Source organism: Gallus gallus, chromosome 9, assembly GCF_016699485.2.
Source record: "Gallus gallus isolate bGalGal1 chromosome 9, bGalGal1.mat.broiler.GRCg7b, whole genome shotgun sequence".
Lineage (NCBI taxonomy): Eukaryota > Metazoa > Chordata > Aves > Galliformes > Phasianidae > Gallus > Gallus gallus.
This window is the reverse complement of record NC_052540.1, coordinates 15,841,754-15,854,739: the sequence shown is the minus strand read 5'-3', so window position 1 is coordinate 15,854,739 and position 12,986 is coordinate 15,841,754. Positions and strand designations below refer to the sequence as shown.

Below are 12,986 nucleotides of genomic sequence, written 5' to 3'. Positions count from 1 at the left end.
TGGCACTAGTCTGAATTGATTTAAAATGGGAAAATGTAGTATGCCCGTATGTAAAGTAGTATACTTCTGTAACTTCTTGCCACAGAGAGATGTGGAGGCAGACAGTATTAGTAAGGTCAGAAATGGTTTAGAAAATGTTGTGTGCAACAGGTCTTAAAGTGGATACTAGAACTAAGCAGAGATGTACTCTTTAATATCCCCAGTACAATAATTCTGGACACAAGAAAAGCACAAGGGGTGGTTTGCAGAAAGGAGGCAGGCCCACATGCTTCTCCTAACCACAATTGTTTTGCCACAGCGAGACACGAATACTGGGCTGGAAGAAACACTCTTGTGATGCAGTCGGACATTTCTTTTGTTGAAGTTTTTATAGTGTTTCATTATAATAATTCCAAATTTCTTCTGGAAAAAAAAGGTAAAATAAATGCGATGTAAATAATCAAAGGCGGCTGAAACACTTCTCCCCAGTTAGAAATAATATTCACATCAGTGCTGTGTTCCATATCCCACTCCCACTCATTACTTACAGAACTGTTTAATTTTTCAAATGGGCAGTCGTATTGGAGAAAGGCATCAAATTAGGTAATTTATAACATGATTCCCTTAGTCATCTATTGTTTGCAGACTGTTTGTTCTTTATTTTTCTATTTGTTCTGTGCTGTTCATTGTGACACTGATCATTTTCCTGACAGAGGCTTATGCATTTTTTATGGGTGAAACAGAAACACTGCAAATAAAGAGTGTAAAATGTACAGTTCCTGCAAAATTAACTGCAGAAGTAAAAGTAAGGTTCTGTTCCCACTGTAGAGAGTTTTGTCCTTGATTTTTGAGGGAAATGACAAAATGGGTTAATTATAAGGTTATTCTATATAAGTATAGTATAATATGATAATATATAACATTTATATAGGTGTCATATTATTTGGGTTAATTATAAGAGGTTAACCCATAAAGTAATAAAACAAACAAACAAACAAACAAAAACACTAGCTTTTAATGCTAAACAGTTTTGAAATCCTCTTCCCCATTTATGCACCGTGACATGGAGCATGACTTAGTAAGGGCCCTGAGAGCATCCCCTCTCCCAGCAGTTTGGCTTCCAGGGCTCAGGGCCAGCTCAGCAGCACAGCTGGGGCTGCACCCCTTTCCCCTCAGTGAGTTTGGGGTGAGGGTCCCAGGCAGCACTGCAGGGCAGCCGCAGTCAGGGCTGTCTCAGCCCTGTAAGGACTTTTTGCTCTCTGCACTTACCTTTCTTCCATGTGCTTACTGATGGGAAGAATTTAAGAATTAAGAGCCGAAGTACCCCACTTACACTCTTTGTAATCTATTCTTGTGTTTTCTTGAAACAGAGAACTCAAAAGATGAATACTTTAGCAAGCAATTTATTTGTTTCAAGATGTTGCACAAATGGAAGACCGCCTTGTCACTGTGGCTATTATTTTGTTGCAGGTAGTTAAGGTGGCTGAGTGCCGACTAGACTTCGGCACGCTGTCTAGTAAGCAAAGGATGTAGGATGGAATCTGTCTGCTTTGCTTCTCCTGGGCATGAGTCTGATAGAGAAAGTTCTGCAGGGAAAGGGAGGATAACTGGTCCAGTGACTGGTTTGGTCAAGCCTGGTTCGTCTACGTGAGTCGTTTCTCCATCAGGGGCTGGTGGAGTAGACGTACATTCTATAGCCTTAGCTGAAACTGACTTTATATCTTCATGCTCATTTTGGCTTTCTCTTAGTTTATGAAATGAGATGTCCTCAGTTGAAGGAGGAAGAATTTTGACACAGCCCGTTGTTTTTCCTAGGTGTAGGGAGAAAGCTTGTTGATGATTCTGGCTGGATTCTTCAGGTCTCTGATTAGTTTGTAGTTTTCCTTCTCCAGTGACAGGATCCTGAAAAAAAAGGCAACAAATATCACATTTACTGAAGCTGTTACAATTTTTTTTTTCCGATGTGAAGAAGATCACCCTCCATCTACAATTCTGGTTTGCAAAGACCAGCTGCAGAACAGAACCATGAGGGTCAGACAAATAGAACTTCCTCTTAAGCCAGTGTGTGGGTAACTACACCTTGCCTTCATTTTGAGCATGGTCTCTGTGATAGACTCTGCACTTACTCTCTTGCCTTTTTATCCACCTAGCAACAGTCTGCTTTATCACGAGATTTCTTCCCGATTTGGCATTATCACCTTCTTGAACTCCATATCTTTGTTCATTAGAAAATTTGACAATGGTTGGGCTTTCAGGAGTTCAATTCTTATTTTGTAAAGTAGTGTTACTCTTGCAGTATTAAGATTGGATTAAGAAATACCTGTGAGCTGTAGATTTCACAGGATATTGTGACGCTCTGCTTGTGTTCCATGTCACTGTTTACTACAGAGCCTTTGCAGAAACCTATTTTCTGGAAGAAGAAAATGCAAGTATTAGTTTCATATTGTAGTGCTGATACTTAGCTCTTATCTTGTAAAATAGGTGATTATGAAAGGCTGAGTTGTTACAGCTTCTACATGTATTTGTAGGGATAAGCAGCTTGGGCAAACTTTTATTTGGGGATTGGCAAGCTTATAAAGGAAGGCAGCATTTTGAGAAAGGCTTTATGTTTACAAAGGAGGGGCAGGTAGCACAACAGTAAAAATCAGCTGTCTACTTAAGGTCTGTCTACAACAGCACACATAAGTTCTGCTGCAGCAGAGTATCCCCACGGAAGCAAGGTGTGTAATAGAACACAGTGTTGTTTCTCAGGCAGAAACAAATTCACGTTGTACAATTAAAGAATCCATGACAAGATGTTGCTTCTAACAACTGTGTGTTTACTGGACTGCAGATAATATGACTTGGATCTCAGTTAAGACGAGACTTGAAATGGCACATCTCATCAGCATGCTCATTTAATCTTTAGGTTTCTTTGATATTTTTTCCTTGGATGTTTTCCCCAACTGACTTAATTGAAGTGTGAATATACTCTTTGTGCTCTGTTTGCAATTCATTGTCTGTATCTGCTTATTTGGAAAAAGTCCTTAAAAATGTTTCACTTTTGTAAAGCAATGGCTACCCATTTTTTCTAGACTTACTTCTGTTTGTTTTGGTTTTCTTTGTTCATAGACTTCTAGGAAATAGTTCGGAACTTTTACTGAATTTTTTCCTGTATTCTAAAGTACTTTGTATACATGCAAGCCATGTATACAACATACTACAACCCATAGGAGGACCTCCATGGGTTTTGATTCTTGTCTGCAGAGAACCAAAGGATTAGGCCAAATATTCACTGAGGAATCATAGTATCTGTTTGTACTTACAGCTAATTCAGGTGAAAGAGGCTTGCACTTGGAGATGTCAGCAACTGGGTCCCTTTTGGAGCAGGATGTCTCCTGAATTAAAAACTCCACAAAATGCGCCGGACCAATGACCCACTGTTAGTAACAGACCAGTGAGAATTAGCCTTTGTGTCAAGGAGGAGGAAAAGTCCTCTAGACCTCAAAATTGATGCAGAACTCCTTGTAAGTGTGGGAAGAGCAGGAATTATTTGGATATTGCTACTCAAAATTAATTTACCTGTGCTACTTTATGGCCTGATTATTTTTTTACTTCTTACATATGCACGGTCCTATTAACTCATGGATTAGCTATAGTTCAAACAAATTTGTTTTTCCTGATGGGTTAACATCCACGTAGAGCTATAAATGCAAAGTCCGTTCATTGTCTCACTGATCAATTCAGACTGCTTTAATAAAGAGGATCATTTTTTCAAATTTTTTTGAAAATGCAGGTACTTCTGGGTTGGAAAATTGATTAAATATTGCATTATAGTAGTATTTAACAAAGAGCAAAACCCCCCCTGCTCTCTATACGTAATGAATTTTAGAGAGACCGGGTATTATTCTCATAAAAATTGTTTTGCCAGGAGATCACTAATTTTCTATTATTCTAATATTAGTTTTAAACCAGGCTTAACGTCATTTAATGTATCACAGATCTGTGTAAGAAGGGATAACTGTGCTTTATTAAATGTGTTCTAGTAGGGAGCCACTAATATATGGTGATGATGGAAGGAAGAGCTCACAGTGAAGCTTTCCTAGATTTTGGAACGTCAATCTTCAGTTTTACAAAAAGTTCCTTTTGTAACTGATGGAGTCAAAATCTTGGATCAATGCAGATCCTTATTTCCAAGGAGAATTCTCCATGTAAGTAATCTCAGTGCTATACGTATACAGCTTCTAAACAATCTAAACAGCTAAAGCAAGTCATGTGAGCCTTGGCTTACCTGCATTGAACCTCTTGTGACATTGAGGACAGAAAAATAATGAGTTTGTTCACTCTCTTCATTGAACTTGGCAAGGCTTTTAACAGCAGTCTCCAAATATCGGGGCTCAGTTGGACAGTCATCAACTGGGCAGTCAGGACATACTCCCCAAATATATCTGGGTGGAACTTTTTTATTCAAACAAAACAATGCCATTAGAGTGGAATTCTCAGAACCATAGGGACATGCTAGCAGTGTAGGTCACTCCAAACACATCTGTGCCCCCAGCCCAACCCACCTGAACTCCAGAGTAGCAATATGTTCATGGTCTCACTCTGCATTTTTGAAAATGTCATTGGATTCAGAGGCACTTCAGCAAAAAGCTCAGGCTGCATAGTTCTTATGCAGCTGCTGTTCTTACTTGCCCTTCACAAACCCGTAAAAATACTCTTTGGGCCACAGGGTAAAAGCCCAGATAGAAGCCATAGGTTTCCCAGGCATGAAAACAGCTATTCTCTGCATTGCTTTGTGCTGCAGGACTGCTCTGGCCTTATGATCACTGACCTGAGAAAAATAGGTCAGGTGAAAGCTAATGGAGACACCGTGTTGCCATAATTACGACTAAAATGCAAGGTAAAACTAGATGGCAAACTACTTTTGCAGTCCTTTTTAAAAGTGGGTGTAATAAGTAAAGACATACCTGGCTGCAAATTGCACTCATAAGTATTCAGATGAGCAATTTTTCTTGACTGATTAATGTAGATAATTGCTTTGCATTGACCATAAACCTAAAACAATGTAAACACGTAGAAACAATTAACCTTTAGCAGCCTTTGCAGTGATGAAGAGTGAGCTGTTACTTTTCTTCTCACAGTCATGAAATCATTTTCAAGAAGAAAATTGTGTTAATACTCAAATGAGGCCGAAGCACGTTTCTCTTCTGAATATCCCCTTTAGAAATTAAAACTCAGATCTTCCCCTGGTGTCAGTTGTGAGTTACACTTGTGCAGTATTTGTCTGCAGGATGGCCTATGCAGGGCCACTCTTCTGTGGGCTGAGAACAGCCCATGTGTGAGAGAGCACTTTACCCAGCCTGTACCCTGCCATCCAGTGCCTTGCATCCCCGCTTCCCCTCCCTGCTCTGCTTATAGCAAGGAAGTAGAGAGATATGAACAACCCTAAATAAGTTGTGTGGTACAGTAATATCACCCTTGCATACCAGGAAACACTGACTTTTGCCAGAAAATAAATGCTGACCTATTAATATTCATTTTACCTTTATGTTTGAAAGTCAAATTTACATTCTAAGAGTGCTTCTTACATATAGTCAGGACCTCCAGGACAAACATTTCTAGGCTTCATAGAAGCCATTCTTTTTTCATATGCATGGCTTCTTTCTAGCCAGACTCCATTCCTTGATGTTGCTTTTCACTTGTTTGGAATAATTTTGGTCGCCTGCAGTAACAGTCATAAATCACTTTGTCTTTGCAGCCTATCTTGCTGGGCTTTCTGTTTTCTCCCCTTTCCAACATAATTTTTGCAAAGTTGTTGAAATAAAAGTAGAATTAAAGCAAGCTAAAAATCCCATGTTATATAAAAACAAATTTATTTTATTCTCTTTTTGACAGTCTGTCTTCAAAACAAACTCTTACAGGGCTAAATAGTGCCCTAGAATAACTGTTTAGCTATGTCTGCTTATTAGTTATGGTCAAAAATTTTCTTTCAATTTCCATTTTATAAAACAAATCTTACCACTCTATAAACTGGCTAGAAAGTGCAGAGGAAAACTGTGAACCTTAAAAATGAGGTTTGATTTTTTTCTTACTAAGACTCTGCTGTCTACTAAGAATGCACGCATAGGGATTTTGCTGTCTCTAGTAGTACCTGAATAACCCTCATATCTGAGATTAAATATGAAAACAAAATCCTTACAGTTGTATGAGCCGGTCTGACTGTGCAGTTCTTCCACAACTGTTTGCTGAGTACGTGGCATTCAGTATCCACTACGTCCAAGATAAGATAGAAGACAGAACCAGTGATCTCCTGAGCACGAGAAAAGAACGGCTCTTATCGCAGTTGTGTATGGAACACAAATAAAGAACTTACCTGTGTGTTAACTGCACATTTAGACTGAGATTAGGTCTTATTGAAGAGGGAGATAAAACTAAATGAATTGATTTCACTGGTTTATGGAGAAAAGAAACCACTTTATGGGGCAAGAGTCTTGCAGAAGTCTGGGGCCAATGTCTGTACCATTTTCACATGGTATTTCCTGTTTCCTGCGTCTCTCTTGTATAATATCAGCTCTACTACTCTGGTTATTATGAGGTTATTATAAAATCTACACATCTTTTTGTCTACCTGCTTCGGTATGCATCATTCTCCTCTGGGGAAAGGATAATTTGGGGTTTATTCAGAGCTCAGCAGATCTCTGAAGGTTTCATTATCCTTCTTTTAATTTTCATAAAAAGACCGCTATGCAAGGTCCTTTTGATATCTGCTTGCTATTGAATAAAGGCTTGTATCTTTTCTGCTCCGACAAAAAGATCCCCTCCTCGATGCTGCTGATGCTAATACTGCTGTACCACGTGTGCTGGGAAGCTTGGGAGCCAGAAGAGATTTGGCAGCAGCACAGAATTGATTGCCTCTGTGGCAGGATGTTCTGGTGCAAGGGGAAGAAATGAGGTATTTTGGCGTGATTTGTAATTTTGGTTAAGTGGCTGTTATTGAAGTTAATCATGAGTATCGTGTATGAAAGAAGGCTCTGTCCTACTTGCATGTAAGTTAATAGCAGATGGCTTATTAGTTTCAATTAGAGCAAAACTGAGCCACAAGTTGCTTAAGGGCAGATTAGAATTTGGAGTCATTTTGAAAATGTTTTTATCTTAAGTACTGGCTAAAAAAGTGGGAGGAAGGAACTTGGGCTGATTAAATATACATATATATTTCTTGAAATTTTTGAGGTGCGTTGAAGGTTGTATAATACTGCTACTGCCGATGATTATCCCTGACATCGCCAACTGCTTATTATGTACTCTGTTCCAGCAGCAGCAAGATTGTGACAAAGGGCTTAGATTGCCTAGTGTGTTATTACAGTGTCTCAAAACACCTTATTTGTAGCATAAGCTTATTAGATGCTTACACAAAATAATAGGATTAAATTAAACTCCCGAAGAAACAAAGAACAAACTGTGCCCTAATGAAATAAGTTAAGATTCTGGGGAATTAAGTGGCAGACCAAATCGCAAGCAAGGCCCAGAATCCCCTTGTGCTGAGCTGGACTTGGCACGGGTGAAGAGAGAAGCAAGGAGACAAACAGAGTGGCTTAGAGCATGTCTGCACCCAGCTTTGGTGCAGGACTGGGGAAGCACCAGCTCCACGACCGGCAGTGTGGGTTCTGGGCCAACCCACAGGTGTCCTGTGTGGAAACAGCTCTCAGAAGAGCTGACCCACTGCTTTGTGTGTTTGGGCCTGGTGCAGTCATTTAAGGTTATCCCTCACTAGCGCCAGTAGCTTCATCTGTCATACACAAAATAGTAATAAACTAAGCATGCACAGGGAAATAAAACATTTGAGGATGCGAGAGTGATATTCCACGTGTATTCCCTGTGTAATTTTTGCACTTGATCTGTTTTTGGATTTCTTCTGGAGAATGAGTCATCATTTAGAGATGTGTAAAGGAATTCCCTGGTCCCAAGCTGGATGTGTTTCCACCTGTTAGCACTCACATCTTTTGTGCAAAATGTGTGGTGACTTATTAGCTCTTGCACTCCAACTGCTCAAGGCAGTGGGGGGAAGGTGTAATATGAAATTAAATCCAAGTAGTGGTGTTTCATATCAGATCGGATCTGATGCCTGGAGCTATTCCAGGGGCAGGCAGCAGAGAATCATGCCTGAGCTTTGCTCTCTAATTGCCCACAGTGGTGATGAAACTGTTTCTATTCATCTGTGCGTAAAGGTGACACGGCCCCTGCAGTCCTGTGAACGTAGATTTACATTTGTCTAGGAATATTTTGCAGTTCAAATAACTATTGCTGGGGAATAGACACGGGGCTCTTCATGAGAGAAACAGATGTAGAACAAGCGGGTAACTTACCTGAGGATGTTCTCTGACACTGAAAATGCGGTAGAGGCTGAGGATGTAGCCCTCTGTTCGGTCAGCATTGATCTGGCGAAGAGCCAGGTCTGCAGCCTCCTCCACTGCAGCGTCATGGCAGGTGGGGGAGAGCAGCACGCTTGGCAGCTCTCTGGCAGGAGGAGAGGCAGCCCAGGAGCAAAGCGCCTGCGTGCCAAAGAGCACTGAAATAAGTAACAGCATTCTGCTTGGAAAAAGCAGCGCAGCAGATCAGAATGGTAGGTTGGTACAGAGGAGCTGAGAGCTGTGTGAAATAGCAGGCTTTGTAATGGAACCGTGTCTTTATAAACTCGTGTCCTCTCTTTATTACGTACTGCACATCACCTTTAAACCTATAGCTACAATTGCAAACACTAAGTCAATGATTACAAGGTTTTATGTAAGCGTTGTGGCTCCCTCTGAGACCAGAGATCACTTTTTCCTTTTGCCTTTGCAACTCCAGTTCAGCCGTGGTTGGACAGATCGCATAACTTTGACCTCATCACAAGACACAAGAATATACACAGAAAGCTGCTTTCTTAAGGAACAAGCAGTACTTAAATAAACCTGCATGCAGGACAGCTCTGGCTCCAGCTCTGTTCTGTCGGTGATCCAGCTTTTCTCCCAAGTAAAACAATGACAGAGGTCTCACTGGTTTGAGTGGAAGCGGGGTAAGAGTCCAGAGGCTGATGGATTTCACACCTGGCATTTCTATTTGTTAAATTCTAATTGTAAACAAATATACCAACTCTTTAAGTTACATGCTGTCAACTTGGAATTTTGCAGGGACAGAAAGGTCAGTCTGGATTCATTCTCTGAGTATTTCTACTCACTTGGATACCTGCGAATTACCGTTAACCCTTAGCCAGGACCAAACAAGCAAAATGCAGTCCATGTCCAGGCAAGAGGCCTGTGGATGAGTGGCCCACTCAAGTCATCACATACTTTTGTACATACATGCATCATGACAGCAAGGTAATGCAAAAAGACCTAACAGTTTCATCATGGTGTCTGCTTTTAACCAGGAGTTTCCAGTGTCTTCATTTGGGACTTAGCAATCACTGTAATTGCATATAGTAGCAGAGATGTGGTAAGCTGAGATTTGTTCTTGCCCCAAACACTTCACTTCTTTTGGTGGACTGCTTCAAAATGAGCCGCTGTGTGAGGCTGGAGGAAACAGTAAATGAAGCAGGGTTGCCAAAACATTATTGGGTGAACACTCCATTACAGAATTTGTTCCCTTGCAATGCCTTGACTCCAGCCCACTCATCTTTTGTTGCCTGGAACTCTCAATTTATTGACACTTACCAGGTATTTGATCCACAACTCTGATTTCCCTGAACCTTCCCTGTTTCATTCCATCTTCTCCTGCCATCTGACTGCCACACTGAGCAGAACACTTTCTGAACTTGCCATCCTTCCACATTACTTCTGATACCAAATAGCAGGTGCTGTTCTCTTTTTATCTACTCTAACTTTAACTTCTGGCTGCATCTGGTTTCAGCTCCTGCCTGGCAGTGGCTAGCTTTGTAATCCTGTGGGTTTAGAGGCAGGTATGATTGCACATGGACTCCCTCCCCCCATACACAAAAATTTTAAAATACTTCTGCATTTCTATTGCCTGAGAACCAAGCTTAGAGATGGAGAACGGTCTGAAGTTATATGCTGAGAGGAGAGTTAAAAAAAAGAAAAAAAGAAAAAGAAAGTTACAGACCTGGGGCTGGTTATGTTAATCTCAAAAGAGAAAATCTAACAGAATAAAACCCCAAAACTTTGTAGAGAGCGTGTATATTGTAAACCAGAGGAAGAACTTCATTTGATTGCCTGTAACCAGTGCTTTCCTCCTCATGCCATCTCTCACTCTTTTTCTTTTTTTATCTGTCTTTAAATTATTCTTTTTGTACTTTGAATCAAGAAAAATGTACATCCAGTTGGTTGCCAGTGCACATCATAGCTGCATACCCCTGCCAGAATTAGTCCAGAGAATTCTCTGTGAACTGCAGCTGCTCATCCTGTAACTATGCCTTAGCCAGATGATTTAAGACCTCACTTTTATGCCTTGTTCAGTGTTACTGTCTTCCTTATCCTGTATGGTGAAAATTGGCTCAAGAAGAGTCCTAGCTACTTAATATTTAGCTCCCTGGCTTCTTTCCTCTGACCGCTGCTACAGTCTGCTCCAGTTTAAACTGAAGGAAGCCACTGGAGTATCATAAGCCTGTAGCTAGAGGCCTGAGGAACAAAGAAAATTGGTCAGCAGTGTCACCATTTTAATTGTTTTAGCACTACTCAGTGCTCTGCTTTCATTCCTTTTCAGCAACATTAAATAACACAGTCCTGATGTGACTGAGGGCTGTGACTCGGGGGGAACCCATTCATTGACTTGGTGGCTGCCCCCTTATATTGCACAGCACATGCTCAGCTGTGCAGGTTTATTATTTCCTTTGACTTATCCCCTTGCTGCTGAATTTGGAGGTTAATTTGCCAGCTAAGAGGCTGCGCTGTGATCACTATTGATTCTCAAGTGATTTGCTGAGTACAGATGAAAAAGGGTCATGGAAATTTCAGCCTGGAGAGAATTTAGTTTGAAATGACAGTGGTGTGCCTTGTGGCTAACCTGCCGGGAGCTCCATGCTTCAGAGCACTGTGAGCAGCTGTACACACCTCACCTGTTGTCCTGAAGGCCTGGAGAAGTGACAACTACCATTACCTGCGGAGTACCCAGTAAAAGTTCATAGCATTCCAGCGAGAGGCAGTCCTGCATTATTTCACCTTGGAAGAGTATCAGAAGCAGGGTAACCATTTCCCTGGTTCTCATCTTTGGTCATGGGAGGCTCTGTGATCACAGTATCTGTAGGGAGATGCTGTGTACCTGTAGCCTTGCATCTATATTGAGTAAGGAAGTAAGAGTGCTAGGGATGCACAAAACTGTCTCCATTTAACACTATTGTAAAGATATTTTGTTTTAAATTTATAGATTGTTGGTGGTCTAAAGAATCTCAGGTCATTAGCCCAGCAACATTCCAAATATTTTCCTCGGCAAGACAGCAGGATCTATAACAGGGAATGTCCACAGGAAGGCAAGTGGGATTATACATACATCTAGGAGGACCTGCAAGAGCACTGGGTCTGGAGCTCTTCTAAGAAGACTTTGGTTGGTGGCGGAGATGGAAAACTCAGATAGCAGGACCAGAGGGGCACATGGCTGCTAGACTGAGCCACCTCAAATGTCACCATTTGCTTTTCAAACTCAGGGTGTGGGCTAATGTACAGACTGTATCCTGGGGGAAAGGGATACAAGGGATGAGTGTTGAGAAACACTGCTGTAGCCATAGTACAGGAACAGCAGAAGCAGCAATGCGGACGCGCTCACATTGTTCCTTGTGCCTGGGAATGCTTCCCCTGCGGCTAAAGCATAATAACTCATTTTCTTTATCCTTACAGTGCATGGCATTTCTATGGAGATGGGTGCCAGTTAGTACTGGCTGTGTTGGTGCCTCTTATAATGAGGAATTGTTATTATCCCTGACTCTGTTCTTTGTACTCTTCCTCCCACTGGAAAGGAAAAAATTTCTCTGTTCAAGTAGCTGACCTCAAAACATGGACACAGCCAGGAAATCTGCGCATGTCCAGGCAAAGCAGCACATGAAGTACATATGCTTTAGCAAAACAGAGTTTGAAAACGCTGAAAAGCATTGTCAGTCAGTGAAGCAGACCTGACAAAACTATTCAGCCTGCATTTCAGGAAGGCAAGCATTTGTATTTTATATATTGCCATTTAATAGTGCTCATTGCCCAGCTGAATCTGTTACTAAGATCCAAGGGCATGAATACAGGGCTATACTGAAGGGAAACAAAGTCAGTGCTTCAAAACTGTTATGGAAAATGTGTCCTTAGGAGGACTAGTGTTAAGGGGAGAAATGGTGTGCAGTTACAGGCTGGAATCACAGGAGAGTGCAGAGTGATTCTGCTATTCTTTTGTATTAATTTTAGGGAAGAAATGAGTAGTTAACCAGGTGTAAGAGAACATCCGTGGAGCGTGGAGGCTGTGGATGCTCTGCTACATCCCCTTGCTTTGTGTGGCTGTAAAATGCAAAAGAAAATGAAGCATTTCTTGAGTTCAGAGATCCTTGTTGGCAGGGATCCCTTTTATAAACTTGCTGTTTCTGCCAATGAAGAATTTTCTGAGTCTGGAAAACACTGTCTTATATAACTTAGTGCTGACTCCATTATATACAAGACAATTTGTTTGGTTTGCTTAAGGCAATTCCTAGTTTTAAAAATCCAAAAGCTATGAAATCTATTTGTTCCAGACTAGTTAGAATCCGGGTCTTGTACATCTGAAGTCATAGTAATGAGGCTCTGAAGTATACTAATGCAGACCGAAATAGTAGCCATTTCATTAATCCTCTTCTGTATCTCATGCAGTGGAGATGGGAAGGCAAATCACCTTACCACCTCAGAAATGTTATGCAGCTCAGTACTAGCAATTTCTAAACAAATGCCTGCATGCTGCACATACAAGAGTCTTGCAATACCCTGCATATTCCTCAAAGGTGGGAGCTGCTGCCTCACAGAGGAGAGCTTGTTGGTGGTATGCTGCCATCATGGCATTCAGAATCCGGGCTGATTTTCCCTTTTTTTTCC

At 41.2% G+C, this 12,986-nt stretch overlaps 2 protein-coding genes across 2 annotated transcripts in view; one reads left to right on the top strand and one right to left on the bottom strand.

Moving 5' to 3' along the window:
- SENP5 (SUMO1/sentrin specific peptidase 5) overlaps positions 1-12,986 on the top strand; it is a 138,054-nt gene that overhangs the window by 44,102 nt on the left and 80,966 nt on the right. The window lies entirely within an intron of this gene.
- Positions 1,367-8,627, bottom strand: FETUB (fetuin B). The gene is given in 7 exon segments (NM_001277408.1): positions 1,367-1,881; positions 2,300-2,389; positions 3,285-3,398; positions 4,250-4,416; positions 4,929-5,016; positions 6,161-6,271; positions 8,325-8,627. Coding segments are annotated over 7 exon segments (1,200 nt in total). The 5' UTR covers positions 8,547-8,627; the 3' UTR covers positions 1,367-1,473.